We start from the raw sequence: 22,372 nt of genomic DNA, 5'->3' as shown, positions 1-22,372 counted from the left end.
GTCTGTACGGACTCTGCCGATTGTCCCTGTGACCGTGTGGGTCCTGAACTCTGACACTGTCTGTATGGGCTCTGCCGGTTCTCCCTGTGACTGTGTGGGTTTCCTCTGGGTGTTCCTGTTTCCTCCCACATACACAAAGATGTTGGTTGGTAGGGTAGTTGGCTGCTCAACACTGCTCTTCGTATCTGGACGAGTGGTGGTTGATTGGGAGTGTGGGGAAAATATAAAATTGGATTAGTTTAGGATTAGTATAAATGGGTGGCTGACGGTCAGTGCAGACTTAGTGTGTCGAATGACATGTTTCCCTGCTGTATCATTCTATGATTCTATTTATTGTTTATATGTACACAGGATTCAAAAAGTAAATGCTACCAACCAAAATAATCTATCTTAATATGAGATTACTCTGCAATTGAGAAGAAATTAATAAATGTAACCTAAATATTAGCTTTGACAATTAAATTGTTTGAATTTTAAAAGACAGAAAGACTAAATTTGCTGTAGTTTCTACATTAGTGTGCATTTGATAACAGTTCATGAATATTTATAGTCATAGAATCATAGAAAAGTACAGCACAAAAGCAGGCCCTTTGACCCATCTAGTCCAAGCCAAGCCAAGCCCCCTCCCATGACCTGCACCAGGACCATCGGCCTCCATACCCCCACCATCCAGTACCTACCCAAACTTGGCTTAGCCTCCCTTTAGCCATTTAGTTAGTTTGATGAATGTAGTTTACCTCTTGTGTTTGGTTGTGTGTTGAGGAATGAAGCATGCTGGAGACATGCCTTTTATGATTACATGAGGGAGAACGGAATGGAAAGAGCAGTGCCCATGGGTTAGAAGAGGTAGGTTGAGAAGGTCATGTGATTTGTAAACACCAGCTGTCAGATTGTGATCGCTGAGCGATGTCATCATCCTGGTAGTCTCATCCTTCCTTCAGCCATGTCTCCGTGAGAACAACAATCCTCTATTCCCACGTGTTGATCATCTGCCTTCCTACTCAGGCACGTTTCTCACGGTATAAACAACAGAAGTGGTAGTGCAAAATGGATTCTCATTTACCTAAAACTCCTGGTCTCTCCAGGTTGATGGAGCCTTTGAAAGCTGGATCTGGAAGTTGTCGGCGGCACTCAAGATAAGACTGAAGGACGTTAATGTGATTGTAGTTGATTGGCTGACTCTGGCACATCGACATTATCCAGTCGCAGTGAAGAATACACGAATAGTTGGCCAGGAGATCGCAGATTTATTGGACTGGCTGGAGGTGAGTCTATAAAAAAAGGAGATCTCGTAATAGTTTCCTTTCTGTCACAGTTATTGCTTATTTTTGATTTGATCTTCTTTGCCCTGTAGTCTGATCAATACTTAAGGTTGTTACTGAGTGATTAGAAAACGCAGCAGTGGACAATAAATATTGTCCAATTAAAAACTAAAAAAAGCAGCTGCAAAATCCCAGTATCATTTCTACTGTCACAGGTTGTGGGTGGAAAAGCACAGAATGAAATTGGTGCAACTTTGGTCAGGCCAATGAATACGATTACTACTGATTCAGGAGCTTTTCAATTTGATGCTCACCAATTTAAAACGCTGGACTGGCCAGACTAAAGCTCGGATCAGGAAGCCTGTCAGCCGATCAATACAAAATCGACTTTCTAGTGTTAGTGAATCTTCAGGCCAAGGGGTTCCTAGCGAGACACAAGCCTCCAGCCAGTACAGATTATGGAGAGTTCACGGACTGCAATAGTGAAAGTAGAAAAATCTCACGCAAAATAAAAAAGGAAGAACCTGATGGTTTCTGAGAGCTTATCTGCCTTTTCTCAACCACTTCCCTCGTTGTTTTTGGCTCTTTTATCCCTTGAAATGCCTTCTACTTGTTTGATTATCTCCCTTTTTCCTCTTAATTGTTCATTCCCTTTGGTCTTGTTAACTCTGTTCTGTTACATTTTCTTTTGTTTAATCTTTCAAAATATAATTGCTCAGTTGATTTGTTTGCTAGAGGTTCTGCCTTCATTTTTTGGTTCCATTCTATTCTTCATTTACATGCAGATCTTTTTCTGCATTTTCAACATAACTTTCAGATGGAAAGCATAATTTGCCAAATCTAATTTGCACACTTCTGTGACGCTGATTTCTATTGCCTTGTTTCACTCACTTACTCTGTGAACATCCAAGGAAAACCCCATATTCATCGAGGAACACAACAGATGGCAGAACTGAATGGGTCGAGCAGCATCTTTGGGTGGGGAAGAAATGGTCAGTGTTTCAAGTGGAGACCCTGTGTCGGTTAACCATTCCTCTCCTCCCACAGATGCTGCCTGACCCATTGAGTTCCTCCAGCACGTTTTTGCCCCTCATTGATTGTCTTTAGTTGCCCAGAGAAAGAGATAACCCACTGACACAAGTGGTTTGGACAGAACAACCCTTAGAGTTTTCAATGTTATCTTTAATTGAAAATTTATTCAAAACATTTCCAATTAAACATGAGTTGGAGCAGGAGGTTCTTGGCATCCTAGGTTGCTCAACCAGTAGCAGTGGAGTAAGGTACAGAGTTAATGCTTCACACTGACGGCCGTCCCTGACACACTACATGTTCCCACTTCCATTGGCGTCAAGTTATTCTTGCCTAACTGGTAATGCAGAATCCGGCTTACAAGCATTCTGGGTTAAATAGCAGCAATGGATTCATGTTGCTTCTGAACCTGAAACCATTGAATACAGGCTTCAAATGGACCAGCACTGCTGCCCCAGGAACATTGCAATCTCCTTCTCTTTACAGTACCACCACTGGTGTCGGGCTTACTGCCGACAGCACTTCTGATCTGGGTTTTCACATTAGGAGGCAGACTATGGTTTGCTTTGCATTGCATTTAGCTTAAACCATGAACAAGGAATTCAAGGGCTTCCACAGTTAAAAAGCTTTTAGGGTGAGACTTGTTAAATCAAGAAAAAGCAAAGACAAATCTGGCTAAAGTGCAGAAATAAATCTCTTTAATAGCATGGGGGGGGGGGGTGGTGGAGTCCATAAATAACATTAAAGCTAAATAGAATCACTTATCTACAGAATTGATTTCTGTGCGTAGGTGGAATCACTGCCTGCAGCTCGGATCGTGCAGGGTTAGACCAAGCTACCCAGAGAGCAGGTCAACGGGAAACAACAGATCAAACACAATGATGACATGAGGCATAATAGACTGCTGACTCCTGTCCTGCCTGATGCCCACATACCTCTCTCTCTCTCTGTAACTGCAGTGTAACCAGCTCACTAACCATCCTGTCCACCACATTAATCACACCCCAGACGTTCCAAAGTGAACCCTTCCATTTTCATCTTTTGCTGTGTGACATGCTGCAAAATCTTTTGATTACAGCAGAAACTATTTCGTCTTCATTGATGTAATCCTCAAATACAACCAACCAAAAGGCTAATTAAGTAGTAACTTTAAGAGAGTGATTCCCCAAACAGAGGGTAAATGGTTGCAAATCCATTGAAGAAAGAGGAGCGATAACTGGTGTGCTCAAGAAAATGTATGAAGGCACATTTAACATTTGAGAGGTTTTATAGATATCATTACAGAGCTAAAATGTAGATGATCAAAGACTTGGTGAATTGAGACAATACAGAGGACAGAGCCGGGACTATAGGACAGGTACAGGCTGCAGTGGCAGGAAAAGCAAGTTCATGGAGGAATTAGCAAAAGATAACTTGTGTTGGAAACAGAGGGCCAGTGAAACCAGACCATCAGAAAGAGGATGGGGAGAGTGCAGCAGAGTTCTGAGCAACTTGTGCCAATACACAGCATGGGAACAACAGGATGCTGGAGTGTTAAATGCAAAGATGCAATTGTCGATAATAGATTCTTGGGCTTGACAGTGGAAGGCAAGGGACCGATCAAGTAAGTGAGCCTGATATTTATCTCAGAGTACAATAGAACTTAAAGGGGATGAATATGATGCAAGATGGATGCAGAATTTTTGGCACAAATTGAATGGTCCATTATCAGATTAGTGCAGGATCCAAATTAACTAAGTTTAGCAGTTGTGTTTTCAAGTTCTCGGGACTATATTGCTTATTTTACCAAAGCTGGTCCTCTAAAATCTTATACCTTCTCAAAATTCAGTTGGAATTTGCTCAAGTACATGATGTAAACTTCACAATGAAAAATCTCTGCTGGAACAGGTCAGTGTAGTTACGAGGTCATGCTGTTGTTTTACCCAAGTTCCAATTCGAGCAAAGCCAGTGTACTGTGCATTTTCCAAACACTTTCATAATATCTGGCACTTCTAGGTTTGGGAATATTAGGCAACAATCTATTGGAAAACCAAGTCAAAGAAAAATCCGCTAAACTGCTACCACGCTAATCATAAATTTTCTTGGATTTGCACGGAAGTCAATCAGCGTTTGATAGACAATAAATATTTTAAAATGAAAATGAATTGTTCTCATCTCATCTAAAATGAATCTCAAAATTAATTGAGATGGCACAACAAAAAAGGATCCCATTTTTATTCCACTTTTCACGACCTCAGGACATCCTGAGGCAGTTTGTCACTACAGTACCTTCAGAGCATAATTAAAAATTGGGAGGGGGAGACATTCGGCAACCTGTCCACAGCATAATTCTGAGATCTGTACAGAGCAAAGGTTTAAATTATCATGGCGGTCATTTATAAGTTGGGCACTTTGTGGTTTTGATCAAGAGCAACTAATTTGAGCAGCTGTATTCTCGTTCCTCAAGTCTTTATTTATTGGCCATTAGTGGCAACAGAAGGCTGCCTACATATTCCTGCATTAAGATGTTTTCCATTCAACATTTGAAGATTGCAAGGATGCCTCTACTGACAGTGTGAATCTTTCACATTCTCAGGAATACTTTAGGATTTCAAAAGCAAAGGTTCATCTGATTGGATACAGTCTTGGGGCTCATGTTTCAGGATTTGCTGGAAGTTATATCACTGGACCAACCAAAATTGGGAGAATTACAGGTAATACTGAAAATGTAAATAATGCCTGAGGACTTATACAAATTCCTCATGGAGAAAAACACATGTTCAAAGTCAACATTTCTCGTGTTGTTTGTAATGAAACATTGCTGAGAATCCAATAAAACATTCTCAGGACAACGTAATATGAAATAAAATAAATTTAACTGATGACCATAACAAATCAGGTCATTTCACCAAGTAGAATATGTTCTTCCTGTGTATTTCTTGGATACAACTCAGGTCATAGAATCATTTGCCTGACGTATAATGTTCATGGGATTTTCTTAGTTCTATATAAGTCATAACCAAGTGTATTCAGTGGTTAAACTCTTCTTGTCACTGTTTCTTTACCTGTATGTTCGGAGAAGGTCTGCCCATTGATTTTATGAATGTACAGACAGTCTCCAGGCTAGATAAGGGTTCTGTTCCTGAGAATCTCAGAGAACTGATTATTTTCCATCAGTGCAAGTCAGCGATTACAGAAGTCATTGGCAAAAGGCACTTTGGTGCAGGTTGGGAGATGGACAATGGGTGGGATTTATCCCACCTCCACAGCAATGCTGTATTTTATACTATTTTCAATGACGCAAGTCATCCCTGGGGATCTATATATTCAGTAGCGACTGACAATCTGTTCTTTCATGTATTAAAAAAGGACTTGTTATTGATATGATGGATTTTTATAAGCCAGCCCAATGATTCACCCATGAAACCAGGTTTCTCAAATGTCAAATTAAAGTGTTTTAGGAACTGCAAAAAATTGTCAAAACAAAATTGCCTCGTTATGCATTGATTAGACTATATAGTCAACCCTAGTATATCATTCTGCACGTACTTCCTCTAGATTTGGATCCTGCATTTCATCATATCACTTCTATGTCCACAATGAAACTAAAGGGACATACAATATACTGTACCCAGCTGTGAGTGAATACATGTTTGCATTTCCACAACTAACTTTCCCATCTTGTAAAATTCTTTAAACACATGGGAGAATCTGGCTAAAGTCAGGTCTTCCATTACCTGAATTGGCCATTCAGGCATTCACTATCCTTCAGTAAGATCCCAGCTGGTCTATACTGTACCTCAGCTTCATTTAATTGTATAACACTCCCATACCTCTCACATTCTCAGGATTCAGAGCTCCAACTGTATTGGCAGTACCAAGCTCTTGAGGAGAGAATTCCAGATTTCTAATACCTGTTGTATGAAAAGATGTCCATCTCTATATGTTTCTGAAAGTTTTGGTATGTACAAAGATGTGTCATATCTATGGGGTATGTATGAGATTTACAAGGATGTTGCCAGGGCTAGAGAGCCTGAGCTTTGGGAGAAGTTGCCCGGACTTGGTCTTTATTCCCTGGAACATAGGAGAATGAGAGGCAAATGTACACTTAGCGGCCACTTTATTAGGTACAGGACGTACTTAATAAAGTGCCCAGTAAGTGTATATAAGTGTTCAAAATTTTGGGAGGCGTAGATAAGTTTGGATAAGTTAAGGGGGTCCAAAACTAAAGGCACAGAATTAGAGTGAGATGGGACAGATTTTAAAGAGAAGTGAGGGTCAACTTTTTCATGTGAGTGTATGGAATGAGCCACTAGGGTAAGAGGTGGGGGCAGCTGCAATAGAGGAAACACCACATGCAGAGGTGGGGCTGGGAGGGATGTGGGCCAAGTGCAGGAAATTGAGACCAGTTGGGTGGGCAATGTCATTGACATGGTCAGTCTGCTTGGGTCAAAGGGCTTTATCCATGCTGTACAAAAACATAGCTACCCACACCATTTCTGAAGCAGCGTTGCAGCTCGATAGCAGGACAGCTCAGTTTTTTAAAGGCAGAGGACATGGAGTATGTTATGATTAACTCATCATAGTGCACAGACGTGTTGGTTCTTTCTCAGTCCTGCTCACCTGACCTCAAACATCTAGAGGTCAAATGTCATTCATTTTACATGCCGAGGGAATTTTCCAACGTCGCTCCAGTAGAGGTGTATATTCCATCTCAGGCCAACATCAGGCAGGCACTGGAGGAGTTAAACTTCGCAATCAGCAGTCACGAAACAGCACACCCTAATGCCTTCCCATTCATTGTGGGGGATTTTGACCAGGCCAGCTTGAAGAAGTCTCTGAACAACTACCACCAGTATATCACCTGTGGAACCAGAACAGCCAACACACTTGACCACTGTTATACCACCATTTAGAATGCTTACCTTGCACTTTGGAAAGTCCAATCACCTGGCTGTACTTCTACTCCCACAGTATAGGCAAAGATTTAAGACCACAGCAACAATGGTCAAGACCAAGAAGGCATGGAAAATGGAAGTGGGGGGGGGGGGTACTTACAGAACTGCTTTGAGTTGGTGGACTGAATCTGAATAAATATGCTACAGTTGTCACTGATTGTGATGTCAAGAGTACATTTTATCATACTAGGGGACTGTTCAATAGTCTTATAACAGAGGGATAAAAGCCAACGTGGATGAGTGTGTGCCTTTGAGATCATACTGGATATACCCAAACCAAAAGCCATGGATGAACCAGGAGGATTGTGGTCTGCTGAAGGCTAGATCTGTGGCATTCAGGACTCTCTCTACACATTTACTGCTTTACTTTCTCTATGCTCATAAATGTGTGGCTAGGCACTGCTCAAACATTATCTATAAATTTGCCAATGACATAACTGGCAAATCTCAAATCACAACAAGGATATAAGAGTGAGATACATTGACTGGTTGAGTGATGTCATAACTATAACCTTGCACTCAATGTCAGTAAGACTTCAGGAAAAGGATGTGAAGGGCACACACACCAGTCCTCCATCGAGGAGTCAGAATTGAAAAGGATAAGCAGATTCAGGTTCCTGGGTGAAGATCTATCCTGGGCCCAACATATTGATTACAAAGAAGGCATGTCAGCGGCTATATTTAATTAGGAGTTTCAGGAGATTTGGTATGTCACCAAAGACTATAACAAATTTCTACAGATGTACTATGGAGGACATTCCAACTGGTTGCATCACCGTCTGATCTGGAGACACGACTGCACAGAATCGGCAAAAGCTGCAGAGGATGCAGACTCAGCCAGCCCCCCAGCATCAAGAAAATCTTCAAATGGCGACGACTAATAAAGGTGGCATCCATCATTAGAGACCCCCATCACCCAGGATGTGCTCTCTTCTTATTACTACCATCAGAGAGGAGGTACAGGAGCCCGCAGACACACGGTCAACATTTTAGGAACAGCTTTTTCCCCACTGCCATTAGATTTCAGGATGGACGATGAACCAACTCATTATCACTACCTTACTATTTTTGTTCTCTTTTTTCACTACTTATTTAATTTATATACATTTCTTACTGCAATTTATAGTATTTTATGTATTACACTCTACTGCTGCTGCAAAACAACAAAACAAGTTACAACATATGCCAATGATATTAAAGCTGATTCTGATTGTGACCCTGGAACTGGAGTTGGTTCAGTCCTGATCAAGGATCTCGGCCCAAAACCCTTCATTCCTTTCCACAGATGCTGCCTGGCCAGGTGAGTTCATCCAGCATTTTGTCTGTGTTACTCTGGAATTGGTTTATTATTGTCACATGTACTGAGGGACATCGAACAGCTTGTGTTGAAGACTGTTCATACAGATCAATTACTTACACAGGGCATCGAGGTAGGACAAGGAAAAAAACCAGACTGCAGCATAAAATGTTACAACTACAGGGGAAGTTTAGTGCAGGCAGACAGTAAGGTCCAAGACTATAATGAGGTAGATTGTGTCATCAAGATTCTATTTTATCATACTAGGGGACTGTGTAGAACAGTGGGATAAAAGCTGTCCTTGAGCTTGGTACCTGCTTTCAGACTTTTGTACCTTCAACCTGATGGGAGAAGGGAGAAGAGAGAATGTTTAGCATGGGGGCGGGGGGCCTTTGATTATGCTGGCTGTTTCACTGAAGCAGTGAGAAGTGTAGTCAGCCTCTTTTAGAGGGGAGGCTGGTTTCTGTGATGTGCTGAGCTGTGTCCACAACCCTTCTCCTAAATCTGGTGCCTTTGTTTCATTATTAAAGGCAGTCAGTAAAATCGCACTGCCCCTTCACAAGGAATGCACTAGAAAGGAAATCGCTAATTCACTTACAGAATCATAGAACACAGAGGAGGGCCCATGTTCGCTCTTTGAAAAATCTGTTCAACTAGTCCCAGTCCTTTGTTCCTTCATAGGATTTGCCTTTTTTTATCTCCTTTTGTTTATTTATGCAATTCCCTCTTAGAAAGTTATCATGAAAGTGATTTCTAACGTTACATTCCTGAAATTCAGGAAACTGTGGCTTTCAGTCCAAACAAATTGCAGCTCTGGGACAGCATTCGGAGCAGGAGAGGCTATCGCTCTGTGCCTAAGGCCAGCGATGTGGACGTGTGACGAAGGACATCTGTGGCTAGATGTTGGGCTAGTAGATCAGTGAGGAAGAGGGTTGGTGCCTACCACCCAGGCTAGTGAGTTATCAGTTGGATTTGGCAGGAGGAATAAGGGTAAGTGACCCCCTATGTACATGAGTCAGCAAAGACCAGAGATAAAGGCCTAGGGTTTGTGGTTCCAGTCATTGGAAAGTCCAACATTCAAGGGTGAGAGTTCAGGGACCTCATTTGTCATCACCAATGAGCTTGGGTTGATACAGAAGATCGAAGCCCACAGGTGATCAGAAATCTAGAAGTTGAGAAAGACTGGAGCCCTGGATCTCATACTCTCTGAGTCCAGTGGGGAAGTTGAAGGTTCAATGTCTGCCTCTTGTGAGTCCACTGGAAGATGGAGGCCAGCGACAGGCTGCCCTGGGGCTTCAGAGCTGCGTGGGAGTGAGTCTCATCGCTTGTTTAGTTGCTGTTCTTGCTTCTGGCATTCTGTGAATGCGGTGGTCATGCTAGATTGGCGTCAGAATGTGTGTCGACACTTGCAGGTTAACGCAAACAACGGATTTCACGTATGCTTCAATGAAGATGTGATACATAAATGAATCCTAATCTGAATGATGTTCATGAGGCATCGGCAAATAGCCATGGCAGTATCACTGCTGTTTGACGTGCATTGAACCTTTATTTGCTGCAAATTACATCAATCACGTTGTGACTGAAGACAGCTTCAAAGAAAAATGTTCCCATAGTAACTGCAGTGTTACCGCTGAAAAGAAACCTTAAACTAATTAAAATTCACAGCCATGACAACAATGAAAAGCAATGATTTTGTTTGCTGCTGGTCTTACCTGATGTCATCGTGAGTGTGCGCATATATTACACATTCTGACCTGTTCAGGGCTTTCTTTCATTTCTGTAACCATTAATCAGACAGGGATCCAATCAGATGGGCTGAATTTCCTATCACTGGACTCAGTATTACAACCCACTCCTCATTCTATTCATTCATATTTTCAGTTCCAAAGCAAAGAGCCCTACAATCTGCACACTTTTTGCACAAAGCTATTGCAAATTTCTACAATCACAAATTTCTACAGATGTACTGTGGAGATCATTCCAACTGGCCGCATCACTGTTTGGTATGCAGGTAGGGGAGGAGCTCCTGCACAGGATTGAAATAAGCCATAGGGACTTGTAAACTTAGTCAGCTCAGTCATGGGCAGCAGACTCCCAGCATCCAGGACATGTTCAAGGAGCGATGTCTCAAAAAGGCGGCATCCAACATTAAGCACCTTCATTATCCAGGGCATGCCCTCTTCTCATTGCTATCAGAGAGGAGGGACAGGAGCCTGAAGACACACATGCAATGATTCAGGAACAGCTTTTTCCCCTCTGCCATCTGATTTCTGAATGGACATTGAACCCGTGAACACTACCACATTACTTTTTTAATTTCTATTTTTGAACTACTTATTTAATTATTTTATAATATATATATTTATTGTAATTTTTTTTACCTCTATTATTATGTATTTCATTGTACTGCTGCTGCAAAGTTAACAAATTTCATGACATATGCTGGTGATATTAAACCTGATTCTGATTGTGCAGTTAAATATACACTCAGTGGTCAACCTGTACCTAATAAAGTGGCCACTGAGTGTATGTTCATGGTCTCCTGCTGCTGTACTTCAAGGGTCGACGTGTTGTGCATTCAAAGATGCTCATCTGCACATCACTGTTATAACCTGTGGTTACTTGAGTTACTGTCTCCTCCCTGTCAGCTTGAACCAGTCTGGCCATTCTCGTCTGACCTCTCTCATTAACAAGGGGTCTTCACCCACAGAGCTGCTATTTACTGGAAGTTCTTTGGTTATCTGTAAACTATAGAGACAGTCATACATGAAAATCCCAGGAGATCAGCAGTTTCTGAAATACTCAAACCACCCCATCTGGCACCAACAATCATTCCATGGTCAAAGTCATTTAGATCAAATTTCTTCTCCATTCTGATGTTTAGTCTTAACTTATTGAGGTGCTGCCACACGACTGGCTGATTAGATATTTGCACTAACGAACAGGCGTACAGGTGTGCCTAATAAAGTGGCCTGAGTGTATTTTCTGAAGTAAATTTTGTAGGAGCTCCTTAAATCCACTGACCCTTCACCACTGAGCCCTTATCATTTTTTTTCCTGTGGCATATGAAGAACTATAACTTAAATGAAGACTTTGAATAATACCCAATAATGAGTTCCCCCCTCAACACCCACCCCACAACCATCCCACAAGTATGAGTGAGTCTGGATTTCATAGATTCTAAATCCTTTAGTTGCCTGGTTTCCCCCTTAAATTTGGGAAGTAGATACGTGAATAGAAGGGAGATTAAAAGTTGGATCTCCATGAAGAATACAAGATCCAGGTTTCCAGGGTCCTGAGGCATTCTATGCATGCCCAGGGCATCAGTCTGGAAGTATTGTAACACAGCACTCACACCACTCAACCATCAATACTGCCTCAACAAGCATCTCAATTCAAAATCAAGAGAATGTTACAAAGGATAGTTCAGGAATTTGATCTTAAACAAGTGTCCTTTTTGTTTTATGTTTCTGTTGGGCTCAGTGGCTTTTATAAAATATTTCAGCCACTATCCTGCTTATAGAAAATAATACAGAAATAAAATATTAATAATGGTACCAGTAGTTAGTTCCCTGTGCTTTTAAAAATCCTTCTATTGTCATTTCTGCCACTGACTTTTCCTTTGCTGCAACCCATTGCAATGTATTAATAGATGAGTAACTCCTGATTGCTTTATTGTATTGTAGATTAAGATGCATTATGACAGATTTCGGATCACTTTCAAACTAATTAATTGTGTCTTTGAAGTTTTTTTTAATCTTGAAATGCATCGTTACTGTTTGGAATGCAGTATCTAAATAATGCTTAGAAGTGGGCACTTGTAGTCAAGTACAAATGTCCCATTATCCATGTTTGCACTATTTCTGCGCAGCTCAAGTCCTATGCTGGAAATTTGAGCACAAAATCAAGCCCAACCCCTCAGCGTACTACGGAGGACATGCTGCACTGTGGAAGGTATTACTCCTAAATCCCTGTCTGCACTCCCAGCTGAACACAATATATCCTTTGCAATTAATTGAAAAACAAAGATCTCCTCCAGTGTACTGGCAAATATTTATTCCCAACAAGATACCTTGAATCTTCAAGCCTGTTTCAAACATCTTGCTGTGCTACATTTTCACATTTCGACACAATCAAGCTCCAATAAACTCTTAATTTGGCCATTAGTTAATTTATCCCTTTCTTAAGTCATGAAATGCAGGCATAGAAATATTTATTCTATTGTTTATTGCCCAGGTCTTGATCCTGCTGGACCCTTGTTTGAAGGCATGTCATCAACGGAACGTTTATCTCCTGATGATGCAAGCTTTGTAGATGCACTTCACACCTTCACACAAGAGCACATGGGCCTGAGTGTTGGAATCAATCAACCCGTGGCCCACTACGATTTCTATCCAAATGGTGGCACTTTCCAACCTGGCTGTCATATCCAACACGTCTACAATCACATCGCACAGTATGGAATTCTAGGTAGGCCTCAAGACTTTGAAGAAACAGTTACACATTATTTTTTTGTCACACCAAAATACTTGTGTTTTTTTTTGTACAGAAGTAACAAAATGGCATTGATGTGATTATTGATACATTTGATGTAGATGAACAGGTGTGGATTGAATTAAAGAGAACATCCAAGATATTTTGTGTACTCGGCCTTCATAGAGTTCTATTGTAGCAACAATATTGTATTTTAGCATAACTTCTGGAAGGCCGTATTGAAACAATCACGAGAAGCACAGCCCATTGGTCGAGGCCACTGAGTGGAGCGTAGCCTCCAGAACAGAGTTGTGCAACATTATCAGTTCAAATCCCAAATCAGTGTGCATAGGAATGTCCTCTATTTCTTTTATTGGGCGGGGTCAGCCACGTTGACTTTTCCTTATCTCAGTTATCAATCACTTCCTGCCTCCCCTATAAACCATCTACTTTCTCTAATACTGGATACACAAGTAAAACATCTAGATGCATAAAAATATTACTGTTATACCTTCTAATTATCAAAATAACTGGCAATGGGTTTTACAGGTGCAAAATCTTTATAAATCCAGACATCTGGCCTGAACTACAAGAGATTTTGTGAATGCTGGAAATCTTGAGCCCCCCCCCCCCCACACCCACTCAAAAAGATGCTGGAGGAACTCTACAGGTCAAGAGGAATATCTTCCTCTCCATACACGCTGCCTGACCTGCAGAGTCCCTCCAGAATTTTGTGTATATTACCTCAGGCAGTTCAAGCTCATAGGGGAGTTGTAGATATTAGTATTATCAATTAAAACAGCCAATCCAAGAATTCAGACTCAAATCAGTTCCACAGCACTTAGGTTAAGTTAATAAATTCATTTCAGGATTAAAACCAATAGACAGGAAAACATAGATTGAATGTAATAGCAAGCATGTATTTCTATATAATTACTCTGCACACTTGCAAATTATGGGGACCATTTGCTGCTCAAATAGCATCACAAGCCAGTGGATGTTTGCCTGAGTTTCTGCACTGTGTGCATCTGCACCCATCATTGCATCATATATCATCCCAGCAAAAAGATGACAAATTGCAATTTTACTAACTCCACAATTCTCAGAAGGTTGTCATATCAATTGTTCATTTCTTCTGTGATCTTTTAGGTATTACAGAAACTGTGAAGTGTGCACATGAGAGATCAGTACACTTGTTCATTGATTCTTTGCTGAATGAAGACAAGCAAAGTGTTGCATATTGGTGCAATGACCTGAGCACATTTAACAAAGGAGTCTGTCTGAGCTGCAGGAAGAATCGATGCAATACACTGGGCTACAATATTAAAAAGGTCCGGACACAAAGGAGCAAAAAAATGTTTCTGAAAACCCGTGCTAACATGCCATATAAAGGTGAGCCGATTATTTCCATTGCTTCCCTTCAGGAAAAATAATTTTAAAAATATTTAAATGGACACTTTTCAGAATTTGAACCTCTAACCCAGATAGTTCCCTGATTGGTCAGGGCATCAAAGGAAATGGTGAGAAGGCAGGTGTTATGGGGTTGAGTGGGATCCGGGATCAGACTTGATGGGCTGAATGGCCTAATTCTGCTCCTATGTTTTATGGTGGTAAGTAGAGAGGTTGCTGCAATTATCTGTTCATTAAGGGTACAGAATAAAAATGTGCTGGGTTTCCTGAATCTAATGGGGCCAACAGTGGAAACTGTTCTTGTGTACACACACAAAATGCTGGAGGAACTCAGCAGGCCAGGCAGCATCGATGGAAAAAGTACAGTCGACATTTTGGGCCAAAAACCTTCGGCAGGACAGTTCCAGTATATGCAGACTTTCTCTTGCTTGTTTACTATTCTTGTGTAGATGTGAGCCAAGGTGGGCTATCTCCAGTGCTGAGTTGATAACCAGCTTACACAGCTTTCCATTCAAAATAACCCTTGCAACACTTAGCCTCTATGGGGAAGTGGAGAAGAAAATCAGAGGAGGCAGAAAACACCAAGGTCACTAGTTATAAACTTGCATGTCACTTCATAACTGATTTTATTTCATTTTGCCTAGTCTATCATTACCAATTCAAGATTCGCTTCATCAACCAGACAGAGCACTATAAGTTGGAACCATCGCTGAAGGTGTCCTTATTTGGAACAGAGGGTGATGCTGAAAATCTACCAATCAAGTTGTGAGTACTGTACTTTTATGACATAGAAGCCACAAATCCAATGTTCACTTTTGCATTTGTTCTACATCTCACAATAACATAGCAGCTGTACTATTTCTAAAGGCAGACGACTTCAAAAAATTACACCTCACAGGGGAATGCTGAAGCAGAGACATGAAACTTTCAAAAATAAAATGTACAGCTGAGACTTTGGATGAGCACACATTTATCCTGTAATGTTGAGGTACGCACCTTGCCCTCCAAAATCTGGAAAACTTAAAAATATTCATTGGTCTGATTCCAGGAATAGTTGTACTGTTGTAAGAGGAGAGGTTAAAGATCAACTCATTGAGAAATACAAAATTCTGACAGGCCCAACAGGATAAACATAGGGAGGAAGCTTCCCTCGGCTGCGGTGGTTTAGAACCAAAGTAAAAGTGACCAGGGGTCGCATTGCTGGGATACAGGGTAAGACTGAGATGAGGAGAACACTCTTCACTCACAGGGAGGTGAACCTGTAGAACTCTCTCCCATAGCAGGCGGTGGAGGCCAAAACATTGAGTATATTCAAGATGGAGGCAAGATGGAGTATAAGAGAGCAGGTATATAGTAATGAAAGAGAATTAATCATGATGGGGCAGGAGAGGCAAGAAGGGGCAAATGGTCCACTCCTGTTTCCATTTTCTGTTTGTGTGTGAACTCCTAATTCATTGTTACATTTAGTGTTTGTAATACCGAAAAAGATGAACTTTGAAAAAGATGCTGGATATACCTGTATAATGGGTCTATTTGCATTTTTAGAGTCATTGTGATAGGAAAAAGGGCAAGAATACATTTAGGATTAATGCAATCAATATTCTAATAATCTCTGACCTGCACTTTAGTTATTCTGTTCCCCTTACACAATGGAATTTATATAATCTGCTAATTGAAATACAGCTAGATGCATTTTCTGTATTCATTAGTATAACAGAATAAGGGCTGTACATTTTATGCATAAACATAAATGAAAGACTAAAACATCTCTAAATTGTGACTGAAGTATCACATCCAATCTCAATTTTCCTTTAATGGAAAGGAAAATAGATCAACTGCTCCGGCCCCTAAGTGAATCACTATTTTTGAAGTTCAGTCACAAGTACAACGCAAGGAAATAATATCCAATCAACAAACACTCAATAAAGATAAATGCCTATAAGTTTTTTCTGATACTACATTGAAATACATATCAGCCATCACATCAAGCATGCTTTCTTTATCAAAAAGGTCCTTGGTTTTGTATCTCATCAATAATCTATTACCTCTGTCCTTAATGGTGTTTACTGAGATTACTTTCTAATTTTTCTGGACAATGTCCACCTGCTGCATGTTGGCTTGTGTCAGGGTACATCCATACTATCTTAGAATAACAACAGTTGCAAAGAGTTGGACAAACACATGTACTTAAAGATTCAGAGACGCTGATTTAATGAAATGTGACCGAGGATCTGCTCTTCCTGCTTGTAAAACCGCGGCTCATATCCCCTAAAAGAGACAGATTCCCACTTTCAGGAGAAGTTGTAGTATTCAACAAGGTACTTTTGACTGTTGTTTCGGTGAGGGCATCACACTTTAGTACAGAAGTTTCCTAATGACCAGTGTCGGGCAATAAAGAGGCAAGAATCCTACCTGAACTTCGTTGCGCAGACTCAGTGCGCTGGAACAGCTTATTAATGAAGATCAAAGTATTACTCTAAATCAAGCCCTTGGGTTTTAACTGTTTATACAGGGACCTACATTCCTGGCCTTCTACATTTGGTTTGAGTCTTTTAATCCAGCATAAATTTCTACATATCCAGACAACTATGTAAGGAAATGTAATAATCAACTAGATATTTTAAGCTAAAAAAATTCTGAGTTACTTATTTAACAGTAAATGAAATGGTTGAGCTACTTATATTTAAAGCTCTTACCTGAATGACGATTTTATTACAGTGGAAAAAAGCTGGAGAAACTCATAGGCTCAGGCAAGACCTATGGAGGGAGACGAATAGTTGGCATTTTGGGTCAAAACTCTTTATCTGGACTGCTGGAAGGGAGATTTAAAATGATGAGCCGAAACATCAACAGTCAATTCCCTCCATAAATGCTGCCTGACCTGATGAGCTCCTTCAGCATCTTACCTGTTGCTCCAGATTTCAGCATCTACCATCTCTTGTGTCTCTTATAATGTAGACACTTTGATTTTATTTCAGAGTGGAGAGCATCACTACCAACAAAACCTACTCTTTTCTGATTCATACTGACGTTAACATTGGCAATTTAATGATGCTGAAGTTCAAATGGGAAAACTCTGTTGCCTGGACAAACCTCTGGAGGGCTGTTCAAACATATTTTCCATGGAGACAGAACAACTTTAACCCAGAGCTTACTGTCAGAAAAATAAGAGTTAAAGCTGGAGAAACACAACATAAGTAAGCTATGGATATAAAAAGGTTGCATCCATTCGTCAGATTAATTTTAACATCATGTAATCAAATCCATTCTCTCAAATTCATAAAATGACAAGAAATCACATCAGATTAAACTATTTGACGATGCAGGTCCTTCCCAGTTTATGAACAACTATACGTATGAATGAATATTCAAAAGATGGTGGGATAGATTAGCCGACTGCCGCAGGCATTTTCTGAATATTCGATTCACAGCCACATTTCTGACTTGTGAGCTTTTTGGGTTACATACAGTTCACAGAAATGGAACCCTGCTGTAACTTGGAGAAGACTGCAGTTTAGAATAGAACCTTTTTTTTACATGAATTAAAGATTAGTCTTGCCATTCACATTCCTGCTTATTTACATTCTACACATTGAATTCTCTATCATGGACACAGGTTCATTGTCAAAAGGATTTCGTTTAATTTACACAGCCCATTATTCACACACATCTTTCAACAGTGGCCCAATATTTACATTGAACACCAGGTAGAAATCAGGGGCATTGGTGATTTGAATGCGCATTGGTGTCTGTATGTTCCTTTAATGCACCACATTGATAATTAACACTGTGGCATTAAATGACACCTTACAAAATCCAAACACTCTAAAAATGAACCGCCTGTCGCTTGCTGAAAGCTTGTGAAAAATGGTGTCTGTGGGACTTTATGAACTATGATTTAAGAGTCTATTTTGGGCTAGTGAACATGCAGATTAGCACCTTATTAATAAATGAATTAGTTTTACACATATTTACAGACATTCTTCCAGTAGGCTTAAAGTATTTTTCATTTGTAAAATCATTTTTCTTTGTTATAACAGTATTTTCTGATTAACAGCACCAAGTTATTAGCACTATGGAGAGGGATGTGTTTGTCAGGTAGCCAAACTCAACAGCCACGTAGTTGACAAAACTATTCAGTTAGGTTATGATCACGTGACAAATTTCACTGTGTTTTGTAGGCTGAGTATGACCACTAATTAATGTATTTTTAAAAATTCTTTCCAGAGTAATCTTCTGTTCACTTAACACCATCAACATGCATCTTCAACCAGCCCAAGAGAAAACGTTTGTTAGATGTGGAGGTAATACAAGACGGCACCATAGAAGACCGAAGTAAATACAGACCAAATCAAGGGAAACGAATCCAAGATTGACAGTGCACAGAATTCACTCAAAACTCAGAAGCATGTTCTGGCTAACAACAATACACTTTCATCACCAAAAGGAAGTGCAAATATATTAACGACAACTACAATAAAGGAATTTAACCAAAGTCTCATTGTGTAAAAGAGGTTTATTATGAACAAATATACTTAAATCACTTAAACCACAATAATTAATATGGCATTTTGAACAATTTCATCTCCAAGAGATGCAGAAGAGACAATGTATTTTTCTATTTATTATACAAGAATGCAAGTCTGGATTATGAAAGTTTAAAATCTTAATTTAAAAAAGAGATCAAGGATGAGAATGTATACAAAGACCATAAAATGGTAGCTATGGTGTTCATAGACTCTTTAATGCTGTTGCTTGGAACTGCAAGAGGTAAAGCTACCAACAAAAGAATGTGTATTAAAGGCAGTAAATTCTCAACTAATGGCTGGTTAGCACAATGTGTTGAAAGCTATACCACATGATACACAAAGTGCTTAAAATATATTGATTTATGGAAATTCCGTACCTGGGATTGCAATGGTGCATTTAATCTACAGAGTCAAGCAATTAATATAATTAGAATGGAAGCCGAAAAAAATAGTCCTACATTGAAAACTGGCAAACTAGTTAAAAATTTCTGCAGAAAAGTATGCATATTTTTATACTATAATTTTAAAGGAACATTCATATTTTACTTGGGGGAAAAAGTAAAATGGTGATGTGATCAATGCCCCTCGTCACCATAATGAATTTTAAATCTTATACCATTTATTTCTAAATAATTATTTCTTTTACTAATAATGGTTCACAATTATGGTAAAATTTAAAAGCATATGTTTTCTATTTTAAGTACAAGGTTCAAAGTAAATTTATTAAAGTGCATATATGTCACCATATAAAACCCCGAGATTCATTTTCTTGCAGGCATACTCAGTAAATCCAAGGAATCTAGTAGAATCAATGAAAGACCACACCCAACAGGACAAACAACCAATGTGTAAAAGACAATAAAGTTTACAAATACAAAAAAAAGAAATAATAATAATAAATAAATATGCAATAACCATCCAGAACATGAGATGAAGAGTCTTTGAAAGTGAGTCCATAAGTTGTGGGAACAGTTCAGCGATGAGGCGAGTGAAGTTGCACAATGTTGAGTGAAGTTATCCCACCTCATTCAGGAGCCCTGATGGGTGAGGGGTAATAACAGTTCCTGAACCTGGTGGTATGAGTCCTGAGGCTCCTGTACCACCCTCCTGATGGCCAAAAGAATATGCCTGATATTCCTGATGAAGTGAGCCAAAACACTATTATTTTTGTAAACTGTCACAAGGCAGGTGCACAATCAACAATAATTTGGTGAAACTAACTTAATAAGTTTGTATCCTCATGAGAAGTTTGCACTTTTAAATCTTCGATAATTTACTATTTTGTCCCAAAACTTGCCATATTCCATACATCTATAGAATTTAAAATCTCTGATTTGGTTGGATGCTCAACTTGAACAGCATCCAATCAAGAGAGCACCAGGTTTAATGGGAAATTTGACTGCATTTAATATTCATCCACAATCCTCTTGCTCCAGGCAACTCACTACTAGACTTTATTCTTTCTCTTTGACAGTAAGATTGGTGGCATCACATTTCAACCATGGTAATAGCTTTTAAGTCTCTCACTGATGTGCAGTGACCCAGAGCCACTTCAATGGCATCAATAACAAATAAAGAAGAGGATTAAAAAGGCAGCCAGTGCTTCACACTGCCTCTTACTCAATTCCTTAATTAAAATCTACTGAATGATACACCATTGCCTTTTGCTGATTTATTTTGCCCTTCCATATCTTTATGTGGAGATAAATTTGTCCAAGATTTCCATATTAATTTTGGGGGTGAAAGGACTATAGCCTCGGCTTGGATAAATGTCACCAGTTCTCTTTAGTCTGAAAAATTAAGCTGCTTCATCAGTCCTGATACAGACACTTAATAAATATTAGAACAGCTGAAGGAACATGTTAAAATTAAATGTTTCACATCCCACACATTGGTTTCACACCTCTGCATTTGTAAAGATAGAAACTTGACAGGGCCAGGTCTGCAGTAGCGGCCCAGGATTCTCACGTTTACAGCATCTGAAGAGTCGCAGTAACAGATGTCTGGTTACATTAACAATAATCTAAATGTTTTGTTGACACTGAAAACAATAGGTTGAAGGCAGACATCTGCCCAATTCCAGTCTCCAGCAGATGATACAAATCCCAGATTCCAAGCAAGTAGAACCTTGTTCCTTTGACTTCATGCAAAGAGCACAAACAGAACCCAAAAATCTGTATGCTGTGTTATAAAGTTATGTAGGTGAACTGCAGCTAAAATATGATTTAACCACACCGACTAATGAGCACTTTTCCATCGGTTGCAGTGCAATTTTGATTGTAAATGCACCTCTCTGCGTTAGATACTGTATACATAGAGATTGCAGCCACTTCTTCCTTAGTACGAAGACCAACCTAAATGAAATTATCAGTAATTAGCATTTCTAAGCAGTTTTTTAAGAGGGTAGATTCGATTTACTGGCTGCAACCATTAGTATTGCTTCCTTCCATTGTTATCTAAAGCTTGATCTACATCAAGTGCATTTAAATAAAACTCTGATGTTTGTGAGGGATCTTCAAAAAACTGTGGCAGAAAACCTGCTGGTGATAGATAAACATTTACAATCCCTCAACCTTCTGATAGAAGACGGCTGTAAGGGAGGAGGAAATAAATATCAAGGGGCCCTGACAAATTCATTCAGCTGCCAGTTTTCTAAGTGATTCAACAGGAAGTACACCTTTCATGCAAGTCATGGCAGGAAAGACAAATGTCTTAAAATAACTAATTCCAAAACACATTTTATTAGATTTTGGGGACCCTTAAGTTTGAAGTCTCGCTCAAAGAAAATGTTTTTGTAACATAATAATAAGAAATGTGGGTTGGTTGAGAATATTCACGATAAAGGGAACACATTCTGTTTAAACACCTTTGATTAAAATGCCTAAATACATTAATGGGATAGACATTGCAATATTTGAGACATGTCAAATATTTTATGATATTCTATTGATACCACCTGAAACATCAACTTAGCTTGATGCTGCGGTGTCCATTGAGTTTGGCAATTAGCTTGCAGTCCCAAAGAAATGCGAGCCAACAGAATTCAAAGGTCATCCGAAAGGGCAGCTAATCAGGACTGAGGCAAGTGAACGGGGGGCCTATATAAATGCATGGAATCCCAGAGAGAAGCACCAACAACTGTGCACTGAAGATGTCACCTCGACTGGTGATGAAACGTCTGCAAGCTAATTGCCAAGATCAGCACACACCACAACATCAAACACCTCAACCTGAACTACCAAATTTCACCACCATCCTAAACATCAACTTGGTCAAGGATGAACTAGGAACGATTCACTTCACAGTATTCAAATACAAATGAAATCCCTATGAATACTTATTTTCAACATGAATGTTGTAAGAATCCCTATACATCATGGCAAGGTATTTCTTCAGGTTTCACGATTATCATTAACTTCAATAAGACATTCA

General features: G+C 39.7%; 1 protein-coding gene across 1 annotated transcript in view; it reads left to right on the top strand.

The window, feature by feature from the left end:
• Nucleotides 1-18,906, top strand: part of lipca (lipase, hepatic a) — a 67,550-nt gene extending 48,644 nt beyond the window's left edge. The window contains exons 3-9 of the mRNA XM_072278430.1: nucleotides 1,086-1,265; nucleotides 4,867-4,984; nucleotides 12,765-12,998; nucleotides 14,151-14,393; nucleotides 15,056-15,176; nucleotides 17,390-17,608; nucleotides 18,639-18,906. Of these exons, the coding sequence (XP_072134531.1) occupies nucleotides 1,086-1,265; nucleotides 4,867-4,984; nucleotides 12,765-12,998; nucleotides 14,151-14,393; nucleotides 15,056-15,176; nucleotides 17,390-17,608; nucleotides 18,639-18,750 (1,227 nt within the window). The 3' untranslated portion in view covers nucleotides 18,751-18,906. The remainder of the gene's footprint in view (nucleotides 1-1,085; nucleotides 1,266-4,866; nucleotides 4,985-12,764; nucleotides 12,999-14,150; nucleotides 14,394-15,055; nucleotides 15,177-17,389; nucleotides 17,609-18,638) is intronic.
• The last annotated feature ends 3,466 nt before the right edge of the window (nucleotides 18,907-22,372 follow it).

Source organism: Mobula birostris, chromosome 14 (genome assembly GCF_030028105.1).
Source record: "Mobula birostris isolate sMobBir1 chromosome 14, sMobBir1.hap1, whole genome shotgun sequence".
Lineage (NCBI taxonomy): Eukaryota > Metazoa > Chordata > Chondrichthyes > Myliobatiformes > Myliobatidae > Mobula > Mobula birostris.
This window is presented reverse-complemented; position numbering and strand designations above follow the sequence as displayed.